This window comes from Phyllobates terribilis, unplaced genomic scaffold, assembly GCF_046119375.1.
Source record: "Phyllobates terribilis strain yellow unplaced genomic scaffold, ASM4611937v1 Scaffold_11__3_contigs__length_659146591, whole genome shotgun sequence".
Classification (NCBI taxonomy): Eukaryota; Metazoa; Chordata; class Amphibia; order Anura; family Dendrobatidae; genus Phyllobates; species Phyllobates terribilis.
The window spans coordinates 436,337,256-436,351,259 of record NW_027362771.1 but is presented as its reverse complement, the minus strand read 5'-3'; the positions used below and the strand labels follow the sequence as shown (position 1 = coordinate 436,351,259).

Below are 14,004 nucleotides of genomic sequence, written 5' to 3'. Positions count from 1 at the left end.
TGGGTCGGCTATATACCAAAGCCGACTAGATTCTACTTTATGTGGGTTCTAATAGGCTGACTGTCAGTATAACACTCACAGGTTGGGATAATGCACTGCACTACATAAGTAGCACATATCAGACGATCACTTGATTAAAACTCGTCGTGGGACTACTAAATATTGTAAAAAAATGTTTTAAGGGTTTAAAAAAAATCCTAACTTTCACGTCCCTCCAAAAAAAATTTAATTTGGAAAAAATAAATATAAATGAACCCAATATTTCGTATTGCTGCATCCATAACGACCCATACTATAAAACTATATCTTTATTTATTTATCCTGCAATAAAAAAATATCAAAACTAATGGGATAATTGCTGTTTTTGTTCATCCCACCTCACAAATATTAAAATCAAAAGTAATCAAAAACATATTTCAGCATAGGAATAGGAACTACAGCTTGTTGTACATAAAATAAAACAAATGCTCACACAGCTTTGTAAACAGAATAGTGATTTTCTTGTGCACAAGTAGTAAAAAAAAATACATATATATATATATATATTTGCAAAAAGCGTATCGACTTGCAGAATTTATAGTTTTTTTTTTGTTCATCCCTCCTACCAAAACAATGAAACAAAAAGTGATTGCAAAATCAATTAATCAAAAAAAGATTGCCACTGCCATTAAATGTACATGCTCACCTTGCTAAATTAAATGCATCATCAATGATCTGAGCACGGTTGATAACAGGAATGGCCTTTAAAAGAAAAAGTTAACATTAGTTGATTTTTTTTATAATCACTAATATTGTTATTCTTAAACTACCAATATCTATCTCTAAGGTCCTTTTTGACACATTGAACACGTACTCGGTGGGGCGAGACTGTGGGTAGGGTCTTCGACTGTGTCATGGCCCCTCAGTTGCCCCTGGTGTTAGTATCTTTATACTGTTTAAAATTTTGCTCTGGCGCTTTCCTAGTCATGGTCGACACTTGTGCAGATTGATCTATTTGCGGGTTTCAGTAAAATGGTACGGGTGTCGGCACCGTGCACACGTTGACCTCCCGGTATTCTTCAGTAAAATGGCGCCGGTATCGACGCTTGCGCAGATTGAGATCTCGGTCTATCAGTGAACCGAGATTGAAATGTGCGCTAGCGCTGACACTGGCGCCATTTTCCTGGAGCCCACCACAAGATGAATGTGCGCAAGCGCCACCTGCGGTTAGGATGGCACTAGTGCAAAATTTTAAACAGTGTAAAGATACGAACACTGGAGGCAGCTGAGGGACTGTGGCAGAGCCGAAGACCCTACCCACAGTCCCGCCCCGATTCATGAACAGCTTATTGCACCTAAACTTCTAATGGCGATTAAAGAACAACCAGGCTGCGGATGTTTAAACTGAAGGTACCAAATAAATCAGTAGTACAGCGCCTTTATGGCCATACCTTTAGTTTAAAGAGAATCTGTTACCCCATGGGACATATATAATCTATTAATATGGGCATACAGGTGATAGAAATGTTAAACTAGTCTTACCTGTATGCCTCATATTAATGGTCTTGTCGTTGTGAAATCATATTTTATATCTTTATGCTAATTATTCCTTCCAGGCTCCGGGGCCTCCTGTCTTAATTATAATGCCACCTCCCCTCCCCTGCATGTCATAGTGCCCTGTGACGTGCAGTTCTGGTGCCGTAATCCCGCGGAATACACTATTCAGTGATCTTCTGCGCAGGCGAGTCACTGCAACTTCCTCCCATAGAAGGGAGAAAGAAGTACGGATGGTGCAGGGCGCAGGTGCGGATTACGGACCCCGCAACTGCAAGTCACAGGGCACTGTGACATACAGGGGAGGGGGGTGGCATTATAATGAAGACAGGAGGCGGGATTTCTTCCAGGCATCCTACGCCCTGAAGCCTGGAAGGAATCATTAGCATAAAGATATAAAATACAAGACCATTAATATGAGGCATACATGTAAGACTGGTTTAACATTTCTATCACCTGTATGCCCATATTAATAGATTATATACAGTTGAAACCAGAAGTTTACATACAGGATATAAAAAGACACATATGTATGTTTTTCTCAATATCTGACATGAAATCAGAATAAACCTTTCCTGTTTTAGGTCAATTAGGATTATCATAATTTTTAATATTTGCCAAATGCCAGAATAATGAGAGAGAGAGAATGTTTTAAGGCATTTTTATTACTTACTGCAAATCCCAACTGTACATCCCAGGGGGTGACAGATTCCCTTTAACATGCCTGATCCTGATGACAGGTTCTCTTTAAACATTTGGCCACACCAAGGGTGCACTGAGCGTGTACTTGGTTTGAACAGTGATTCTGTGCTGACAGAGTCAATTTAAGTATGTCATATATGTCTCCCTTTGCATTCCAATATAATCCAATACTCACTGATTGGTTAGTGTTCAGCTGATTAATCAATCTCATCCAATTTTCATTATCATAGTTAACCCTGTAGTATCCAGTCACATCGATGTTTGCAAGAAGCCAGTTGTTTCCAGTTAAGTGAAGGTCATTATTTGTATCTGAAATGCAAAAACCAGTTGACAATATAACTCCCAACAACTGAATCCCCATTTGTGATACTTTGTAAAAGACTGTATTAAGATTGTAAGATATTGTCAATCCACAGGATAGATGGGGTTCACAATGCAGGGATCATCACGTATGTTGAGATGCGCATCACCACTCAATCCATTGTCTATGGGACCCAACAATATATCTGGCAGTCCAATTGACAATGAATGGAAAAGTGGTGCACATGCTCATCCATTGCTCCATTCAACTGGGGGATACTAAAGCCCTTTTCTCAGGATCAATGGCTGTCCCAGTAGATAACTTGCAAACTTGGAACAAGCTCGTTACGCCCTGTCCCAGTCTGCACAAAAATGCACAAAATCTTCCAAGAAATGCTGATCGCTGGACTCATTTGCATAAAGCATGCACAAGCCCTTTTTAAGACCAATTTCATGACGGTTTTAAGACATTAAAATTCTTGCCACAGCTGTAAGATTAGCTTGATGTCACTAAATAAGCAGCGGTTGAATAAAGGCATAATACAGCCTTTTGCATGAACCCTAAGGCCCCAATTCATCAAAGTGTTTACGCTGGTGTAAAACTGCAATTGTGCAAAAATTTTGTGACTTTTTGCATTTTCATTTCATTTTGGCCAGTTCAGCCAAAATGGGTGAGATTTTGGCGGGATGGGGCGTGATGATGCCCACTCATCTAATCCATGACAAGCTGTGGTGTACCTTACACCACAAACAGTCCCTAACTGTAGTAAGATTTATGTCAAGCATCATGGGGGCACACGGCAAGGCTCTATCCACCATTAGGTGGAGCTCAATGCATATGGATTTATACAGCTACTGTACACCTGAACATGAGCTGTGTAGTCTGTATACAGTGTGCTCCTTCTAGTGGTAGGTGGACAAATAATCAGTAGATTTGGGTTCCAGTATCATCTCTGTGCTGATAACACCCAATTATACACTTGTTCCCCTTACATCACCCCAACCCTAATACAAAATATCAAGGATTGTTTGTCCGCTGTCTCTAACATCATGTCCTCCCTCTATCTCAAACTGAATCTCTCCAAAACTGAACTTCTTGTGTTTCTCCCCTCTACTAACTTAACTCTATCTGACATTGAAATTCCCTTGGATGGTGCAACCATAACTCCCAAGCAGCAAACTCTCTGTCTTGGGGTTATATTTGACAGAACTTTCCTTTGTTCCCTATATCCAATCGTTCAGTTGCTCATGTCACCTGCATCTTAAAAACATCTCCAGAATTCGACCTTTTCTCACCTTTGAAACTGCGAAAACTCTTACAATCGCTCTTATTCACTCTCGTCTGGACTACTGCAATTCTCTGGAATGCGGTAGCCGGGGTCGTATTTCTGTCCAGCCGCTTCACTAATGCTTCTACCTTTTGCCAGTCATTACACTGGTTGCCCTTTCACTACTGAATACAATATAAACTCATATCTCTCACCCACAAAGCTCTCTACCACCCAATATCCCCTCCCTCATCTCTGTCTTTCTCCCTACACATGCCCTCCGTTCTGAAACTGACCTAAGACTAACATCCTCCATAATCCGAACTTTGTACCTCAGTCTCCAAGACTGCGCCAATTCTCTGGAATTCACTACCCCAGACGGTCCGACCGATACCTAGCCCCCATGTTTTTAAGTATACTTTAAAAATACATCTCTATAAACCAGCCTATCACATCAACTTACTAATCTAACTCTCCCCCCCTTCCCTCCTTCTAAATATTATTCAGAATCTGCTCCCTCCTATTCATCTCCACACCCTTCATGCACGCGATAACTGCACTTGATAATTGCACTTAAACATACAGGCTGGTGACCAGATCATGCAGCCTTATATGAAAATCCCTATTTACTATAATTGCTGGACGTGAAGTAAAAAGCACTTTTCAGATATTGTGTCCCCCTATTCCCTTGTAGATTGTAAGCTTGCGAGCAGGGACCTCACTCCTAATGTAACTGATTAACTGTATTACCTTGTATTGAGTTTATTGTCTGTACATGTCCCCGCTTAATTGTAAAGTGCTGCGGAATATATTGGCACTATATAAATAAAAATTATTATTATTATTATTACAGCTGTGTGCTCCTTCTAGTGGTTCACCCAATGGCTACATCATATACCTCAATGGATGATAGGCCACTGATTGTCAGCCTTCCCTCCATGTTCATACAGAGATAGCTGTCAATCACTAAGTAGGACTGCCCACTGGACTCCTGAGCACAAAAAGACCAGGTGTTTGAATGTATAAAATACAAGTAATACTACATTTTTTCCTTAAAAAAAACCCTATACACCACTTTACTCAGTTCTTCTCCCTGTTCTATACCTTGATGACTAAAGATAATATTGCATCTACATTGTGACTGCTTCCCTTTAGAAAGACAAAATAGCATTTTAACATCATACAATTGTTTATACCTGTTTTTTTTGTTAGCCAGACATTTCCTTGTCCAGACGTGCTGGTCATGTATGAAATAGGAACACACCATGTATAGCTGAAATAGATTTAAAATAAAGTTAGAGTTAAAAGGCACTAAAAAGCGAACCGATAACCAGTAACCCCAGTGAATGTGAGGGGGTAACTGAGACTGACATTTTATATGCCAGTCTTAACATAAAGGGAGGAAAATAAAAATAGCACAGCTAAAATAGTGTGCTTGCATCCCTCTTTTAATTTGGGATGAGGTTGTTTTCAGAATTAGCCAATACTAGTTAAACTTATGTTAAACAGTAGTCAGTACACAGCTTTCATCATTTAAAGTGATTCTGATTAACTCCAAATAAAGGTTAGATGTTCCAGTAGGATTTTCCTGACATTTTCTTAGTTGCATTTTACAGCTAAAGTCATTGTCTGTAAACAGCATGCAACACAGCAAAAGGATCTTATTGTTGGAAATTATCAGAGGAGAACAATTTTTTTTAGCATGACAAGACCCTAGCATACCTCCAAATCAACAAAAGAATGGATTTGCCAGAAGAAAATCAACGTTTTGGAATGGCCGAGCCATTTCTCTGTCTCTTGGGATATGTTGGTGAATCATTTCACTAGGTTTGTAATTTGCTTGTAACGACTTTATGAGAAAAATATGTCTCCTCTGTTTTCTATTGATGGCAGTAACCTTCCTTATAAATATCACAACATTTCACAACACAAACTGAATCCAATAAATACATCTCTAAGAACTGATGAGGCTGGTTTAACCACTTTGAAAATACATGGCAGATTGGAGGTATAATCAATTTTTGAAAGTTTTCTTGCCTCATCCAACTCTGGTTAGACTCATAAAATACTTATGTTAATATTTTAAAAATGGATAATACAACCATTCTGATATGGATTTTCAAAGAAAGTACACCAGCCTCATCAGGCACGAGAAATTTATGAAGCTTGAACTATGAAGTCTGGTGACAGATTCTCTTTGAATGATTAACTTACTTAAACTCTGATGGTCGAGTGACTGTTGAGTTTGGATCTAGAAGAAAATGTTTCTGCGTTAGAGTGCCAGTTGTTGTATCTATTGTCACCACTGGAAAACCCATCTGCAAGACCCATGTGTTCATAATTATTTCAATTTTGGCTGGGAGGTCAACTTTAACAGTTTCAGCGTCATATGCCTACAAGAAAACAGAAAATTGAATTACAAAGGAACAACCAACATGTTTCAGGTGTTAGTTCGGCATTGCCAGTGCGTTGGCTTAAATGTATTAAATTCAGAATGTTTCATGTAATACATAAACAAAATAAAATCTGCAGCTATTTAGGGTATTGAGTTTGCATATCGCATACTTTATTGTGTTATTCTCTGCTATCTGTTCCCTTTTCTTGCTAACCCAAGAGCACATCTAAAACACTTGAATTATTTTAATGACAAAATTATGTCATAAAAAATGCTGTAAATGCATGCCAGGGTGCATGCCTATTTTAGAATATTTATAGGTATTATTTAATGATTTTTTATTATTTAATATGTGCAGATATTGATCAAGCTGAAGACTTTTTTTTTATTTTTATAAAAGTTTCAAAATCTTTTCTACAAAACCATCTTAAATTTAAATGCGCAAAGCAGAAGTAACCCCGCAATATACAGTATAATAAATAAAATGATCAAACAGGTGATTTTTATGCTGTGCCCAGAAAGTTTTGTGCATGATATTTGATGGGTGTTGGACCCTTGCATCTGAAACTGTTTCGCCAATGTGCAACAAAGTCTATCCACATCCAATTTCAGATCAGGCAGGAGAGAGGAGCTGGTGAAACGCTTATGTATGTTACACTTATTCAAAAGTATTTAGAAATTTGCATAAAAATAGAGAAGTTTATACAGCTGAAAAATTCTTATGTAAACTTACTTCTTGCAAGGAATCCCACAGATGAGCATACACTGTATTATCATATTCAAATTTTTTAAGGTATGCCTAGGAAAGCATTAGAAAAGAAAGTTAACACTGACATCTGGATAATAAATTTCAATGCACACAGATAAGCTATAAGCGGGGCACCTGTATGGGAGCACTTAACATCATATATGAAAATTCATATAAAATCGATAGACAATAGGTTACTTTATGTGTTGTACTACAGATCTCAACAACACACATCTACAATATGGCAGCGTGAATGAACCCTTAGCCTTCCACAAACATTTATTTAGCTTTAGTTTTAATGTTGTTTCGGATTTGGACTACCTTTCCTTAATTTTTTCAACAACTGCTTGGGTTGATTTGACACTTTTTCTGGTTAGTAAATGCAGATTAGTAAAATAATAGAGTTGATTGGTCTTTGTTTCTTTTAATCCTCTCAGTAGTAAAATTTTGACCTATGTGAGGATTTCATTTAAAGGTGTTGTTCCAATTTAAGAATAAAACTCTGAAATGACCCACTGTAATTTATCAGAGGCTGTACATCCACACGCTTGTCCCATTCATTGTCAATGCTAATGCTAGACATAGCTCAATGGGCATTTCAGAGGCCTGTTCTCAAGATCGGTGAGGGTCCCAATGTAAGACCCCCTGTGATCAACAAGTTATAAACTATTCTGTGGATTGGTGAAACACACCAAATATGTATTTATTTTACTTGCTTATATAGCGCAATTAATTGCCCAGCACTTTACAGACATCATCATCACTGTTCCCATTGGGGCTCAAAATTTAAATTCCCTATCAGTATGTTTTTGAACTGTGGAGGAAACCCGTGCAATCATGGGGAGAACATATAAACTCCTTTCAGGTGTTGATCTTGGTGGGATTTGAACCCTGGACCCCAGTGCTGCAAAGCTACAATGCAAACAACTAAAATAACATCTGGTCCAGAAAATGTTAGAACCCCCTCCCACTGGGGGTGACAGATGAAGCATTTCTAGCAAAACATGCTTTGGGTGCTGTGGATGCCTAGCTTCCTGCAGAGATATTTTCTCATACCTAGTATATACTCTGCATTCATTATAAAGGAGTGGAGAAGCTGCCTTCTCCCCCTTGAAGATCTTGTGGTTATATAACCCATTGCCATGTTGTAAATATTGTTTTATTTGTTTTGTGTTCTGCCACAGTGGGTCAGCTGCAGATAGGGTTAACTATTGGGGCCAGCCCAGTATGGGAGGAGTTAAATAGGCATAGGAATGTAGTTTTCTGTCCTTAGGCAGATAGGGAAAAGTACTGTATATAGAAGTGAACAGACCTACGGTACTGTTACTCACCAACCTGCATTAAAGTGCGTGTTTGTGTGTGAAGAAGGGAGACCACCATATATCAGATAACGTGTTCTGAAGGAGACAAACACTAAGTGGCAGCAGGATTCATTATCTCAGGTAAGGGGCCTAAAGAAAGGACTAAGTCTATCTCTCAGGCAAGCGGATCTTGAGCAAACACTTATAATCTATACTAAACAATCTGTATTAGTTTAGAAGCTAGAGTGTAATCTGGCCTGAGAGTCATAGAGAAGGTGGCCAGGATGGAACATGAGTTCTCCTACGGGGAACTGAAGGTGAAATGGCACACCAAGGAGCATGTGGCCCTCATTAAGTTCAATTAGTTTCCCCAGACAAGTCGTTCCTCTCAGCATGTTATCACACCCCTGTGGGTGTGATTACATGATTTGCAAGAGCCAGCTTCATCCCCAGAATTCTGAAAAACTAGCGCATGCACACGACTTTCTTTCATACTAGTCATTGCGCCTCTGAAGCCAAGTGTACGCTTCCTGGCTTCAGAGGTGCCTTGTGCATGTCCTGTAGCAAAGACGAAGCATCTTCTTCAGCTCCTCTGTTGACAACAGGCTTTTTCTCTGCTACCGGACATGCGCAGTATGCCTCTAAAGCCGAGAAGCGCACACCTGGCTTCAGAGGTGCAGTGACCGGTAACATGTTGAGTGGGATGATTATTCTGGGGAAACAAACTCCCCATCGACTAGTCAAAAGCTTAATTTGCATATGATCTGCTTATGTGTCAAACATAATAAAGGGACTGTCAGGCACGGAATTTATACAGGAAGATACAAATGCTGGTGGTTTGGGGAGCATGGGGGATCCGTCAGCTTCCATTTAAAGCTTTTCATTTCAACTTTTTAAACATTTTTCCAGATGTTTTTCCATTGCAAAACTTTAGATGAAATGTATGCCAAATCCTCATTGTAACCACAAAATGCATTACTTTGTCATTCAAAACCAATCTAAAGGAAAGGAACTAACTGATGACAAATAGTTCATAAATGCAGATTTTATTTGCCTTGGATTTCACTTCTCTAAATTAAAAGAGGTTATATTCACAGTGAAAATCAGGGCCGGCGTCAGCACCCGGCGCACCCGGGCAAATGCCGGGGCCCTGAGCAAGCAGAGGGGCCCACTGGCGGTCGCGCACCCCGCTGGGCTATGGGCGGAGGAGAGCGGTGTCAGCGCCCGCCCTTCTCCGCCGCTTGCTCAGGGCCCCGGCAGCCGGATACTTGCCTCTCCCCGTGCCTCCGCAGATCAGCTGTCTTCCTGCTCTGCGCTCCCTGTGACGTCTCAGGTCAGAGGGCGCGGTGACGCCTTTACACCGCGCCCTCCCCTGAGCCGTCACAGGGAGCGCTGAGCGGGAAGACGCCGACAACGCTGGAGTTCGGACCCGAGCAGCGGCAGCAGGTAGCAGAAGGGAGGTGAGTATTTGATTTTTTTTTTTAATGTATGGAGGCATGGGGCAGTATAAAGAGAAGGGGGGGGCATCCTGCATGGGGCATTATAAAGAGAGGGGGGACATCCTGCATGGGGCATTATAAAGAGGGGGGGGGCATCCTGCATGGGGCATTATAAAGAGGGGGGTGACATCCTGCATGGGGCATTATAAGGTGGGGAACAGCCTGCATGGGGCATTATAAGGGGGGGGGGGGGCAGCCTGCATGGAGCATTAAAAGGGGGGGGCCTGTATGGGGCATTATGTGGGGGGTAACAGCCTGCATGGAGCATTATAAGGGGGGGGGGCTGTATGGGGCATTATGTGGGGGGTAACAGCCTGCATGGAGCATTATAAGGGGGGGGCAGCCTGTATGGGGCATTATGTGGGGGGTAACAGCCTGCATGCAGCATTATATGGGGGCCAGTATCCTGTATGGAGCGTTATAAGGGAACCGGTATCCTGCATGGAGCGTTATAAGGGGACCGGTATCCTGTTTGGAGCGTTATATGGGGGCCAGTATCCTGTATGGAGTTTTATAAGGGGACCAGTATCCTGTATGGAGCGTTATATGGGGGCCAGTATGATGTATGGAGTTTTATAAGGGGACCAGTATCCTGTATGGAGCGTTATATGGGGGCCAGTATCCTGTATGGAGCGTTATAAGGGGACCGGTATCCTGTATGGAGCGTTATATGGGGGCCAGTATCCTGTATGGAGTTTTATAAGGGGACCAGTATCCTGTATGGAGCGTTATATGGGGGCCAGTATTCTGTATGGAGCCTTATATGGGGGCCAGTATTCCGCATGGAGCCTTATATGGGGGTCAGTATTCCGCATGGAGCCTTATATGGGGGCCAGTATTCCGTATGGGGCCTTATATGGGGGCCAGTATTCCTTATGGGGCCTTATATGGGGGCCAGTATTCCGTATGGGGCCTTATATGGGGGCCAGTATTCCGTATGAAGCATTATATGGGGGCCAGTATTCCGTATGGAGCCTTACATGGGGGCCAGTATTCTGTGTGGAGCGATTCACCGGTTTCTGAGCTATTGTGGAATTTACAATAGATATCACTCATGTAATGTAAGAAGTGAAATCTTTGCATTGTACTATACATATATATATATATATATATATATATATATATTTCTCCGCCGTATCTCTGCATCATGAATCGTGGTATGTGTTAAAGGGGCCCACTGAGACTCTTTCGCCCGGGGCCCAGAAAAACCTGGAGCCGGCCCTGGTGAAAATCCACAACAGAAATTGACATTCTGCAGATTTCAGGACCTACAACGCAGGTCAACTGACGCACAGAAAATTTCTATAGGATGTAGATGAGCTTTGTTAAAAACTCATCTATTTGGCTGGAACTGTAATAGGCACGAATCCACAGCATGTATTCAACATGTGCATTTATTATAGGGTTACATTAACACAGGACACCGAATTTATCTGAGCAGTTACATCAGTAAATTGTGCACGTCACAGACTCTGTGCGCTCGTCCACATAGCGGACACATGCAGGAGCCGCCTTTATTTGCATGCACTATTTGGGTCTCAAAATTGGATCAGACTAGTGCTTACACATAGTTACACATAGCTGACACCTAACATTGGGATTATGTGCGATACACAAAATTTTGAATGGGCACATGTTATATCTGCAAAAATAAATCAATAGAATATGTATACAAATCTCACGTAAATGGGGCCTAAGTCGCCTACATTCAGTAAATAACAGCTGTGTCAGGTATGTAGCTTATGCCTAATTGACAAATGAAACTGCAGCATATATACAGACCCATAGTAAAGTTAGGGTTCATTCAGACGTGCGTTTTTTTAACATAGAAAAAACTATTTTGTCAGTGAATTTGTTTAGAGACTCATCAAATTTTCATCAGAGTATCACCTGATTTTCATCTGAGTTTGATCCGAGTTTCATCATTTTTTCACATGAGAAAAAAAAAAGTTTCTCTGCATTAACAAACCCATAGACTTGGTTTGTCAATTTTGATCCAACACTTGGCCATGTCTCCGCAATTTTATGCTAACCACTTGGTCAGCAAAATAATTTGATTTTGTGAAAATGCCCTATAAGCTATACTAGGTGCGAGTGCTACACCTGAACTACATGGAGAGAACTTGTATGTGAAAAACGGATGTGTGAACAATCATTAAGTCGATAAGGCTCTGGTACTTACCTGCAATCCCTTTACAAAAAGGTCTTCAGTGAGGAATGAGGACAACATCCGAATGACTGATGCACCCTAGAAGCAATGCAAGTACAATGAAAAGCTGATTCAAGTAGATTAATTTCCTCTACATTGTGCTACTTCTGATGGGTTGTCATTAAAGTGCACTGTATGTATGCTAGAAAATATAAATTCATGGCGAAATGGGAGTACTGTGGCAGCTTAAATGATTGCTCCGCTTACTATTGTTATTTTATTTATCTATTTTCATGAGGAGATTCAATGCCTATTCCTATTACACTAAGAATGCCTTTCCTAAAGAGTTGCTCCACAACTTTTATATTGATGAACTATCTCCAAGTTAGTTCATCAAAATCAGATTGTTAGGGGTCCAAACCCCGGCATACCCACTGATCAGATGTTCTCAGTGCCAGCAGCCCCTGGATGTTAGCAGCTGTTGAGCTGAACAGCCCAGCTCTGTTAACTGTGTAGTGCCCACTGCCGGGTACGGCAACCACCAACATCAGGCTCCTGCCAGCAATGCGGTCACGTGACTGCAAGTATGTGATTTGCTGACTAGACATTCTCGGCCTTGCTCAATTCACTTGTATTGAGCGAGGCCACATATGTCAATTCGGAATTTGGGCAGAAGTATTGAGATCGCATGTTTCAATCACTTGAATGCTCAACAGAAAAATCCTGACAGCATGTGGTGCACAAGATGTGAGAATTCCTAAGTCTGCAGTCACATAAAGTGACTGTAGACTTCTATCCCAAACCTGGACAACTCATTTATGGAAAGGAATGCTTGCTGTGACAACTCATGAAACAGGAGAAGGCGTTGAATCTGCTCAAGTGAGAGGCGCTGAATCTGCTGTCAACGCTGGAAGAAGAGGAAAAGAAGCCTGAGCAAAAATTTGTTGTGATTGTTGAGAGAAAATGGGGCCAACCTTTAAGAGTTTTTTTATGTGGGTGCCCAAATATTTTGACTACAAGAGCAGAGTTGAGGAAGTTCTGCTCTCACCACTGTTGAGAGGAAGAATAAAAGTCTAAGGTCCGGCTTACACATCCTAGTGACAACCTTTTTTATCTTATAGAATATGCATGTTCAGATGTCCTGTATTTAGGGGCTATGCTTCATGGAGCGTAGCATAGTACCATACATGGACTCTGAAGCGGTAACTGTATGGAGTCCTCAGGTCGGCTGTTACAGGGGTACTGAATATGACTAGCAACTGTGTACATGCGTACTCGCAAGACAAGTACTTTAAACCATTTACCTTACTATAAGTGATGGAATCAAACAGTGAACTTATTTCGGATGGAGTGTTCACTTCATCTTCCTTTGAAGTGAGAGGATGAGAAGAGGCTAAAGCATCAACTCCCATGACTCTGTGCACATCATAAAGCACTATCAGGTCTTTCTGTAATTGTCAGAAACAGATCATGTCAGTTCGAACAAAATTCTGCACTTTTCTAAAACAGCAAAGCGGTCATTTCAAGTAATGTCTGGTTGGTTGTGATAGGCGATAACACTTTCATCAATCAGTAAACACCAGAATACTAGTAATTATGGGTAACACATACATACTGTATATGTATACAGGGCATATATTATGTAGAAAAAGAAGGTCAATAATTCGTTTTTAGTATTATAAATTTAGTTATGCAGAGATTTTACAAAACCTCTAGTAACTTCATAAATGAAGAAATGACAGAAAATTGGCATATTTTTGCAGAAGCTGTGGGCAAACAAAAAGGGAATCAAAATGGGGGCTCAGTCCAATGTTAATTCAGATTTTCCGACCCAGGATAGAAGAGAAGGGTATAGTATTTGCTTTCCCTGCTCCAATATTAGCAAACAATACAATTCGTATGGAAAAAAGAATCCTGCATATGTTTTAGACACCCAGTACAAAGGGGTTGGGACCAACTATGGTTGGACATTTTATTTCCAAAGGCCCATAGAAGTTGCATAGCCTGCATCTATAAGATGTACACCTGTGTTCACAGCTATATGAAATACAGAAGCAGCATTTACAGATTGATCCACCACATTGTAGGCCCTTAGCCGCCTATGAGAAC

At 40.9% G+C, this 14,004-nt stretch overlaps 1 protein-coding gene across 1 annotated transcript in view; it reads right to left on the bottom strand.

The window, feature by feature from the left end:
• The window catches only part of ANPEP (alanyl aminopeptidase, membrane), a 36,001-nt gene that overhangs the window by 14,004 nt on the left and 7,993 nt on the right, over positions 1–14,004 (bottom strand). Inside the window, exons 7-13 of the mRNA XM_073653225.1 lie at positions 13,200–13,343; positions 11,929–11,994; positions 6,932–6,997; positions 6,018–6,196; positions 5,000–5,076; positions 2,411–2,544; positions 686–741 (exon numbers count right to left, since the gene is read on the bottom strand). Of these exons, the coding sequence (XP_073509326.1) occupies positions 686–741; positions 2,411–2,544; positions 5,000–5,076; positions 6,018–6,196; positions 6,932–6,997; positions 11,929–11,994; positions 13,200–13,343 (722 nt within the window). The remainder of the gene's footprint in view (positions 1–685; positions 742–2,410; positions 2,545–4,999; positions 5,077–6,017; positions 6,197–6,931; positions 6,998–11,928; positions 11,995–13,199; positions 13,344–14,004) is intronic.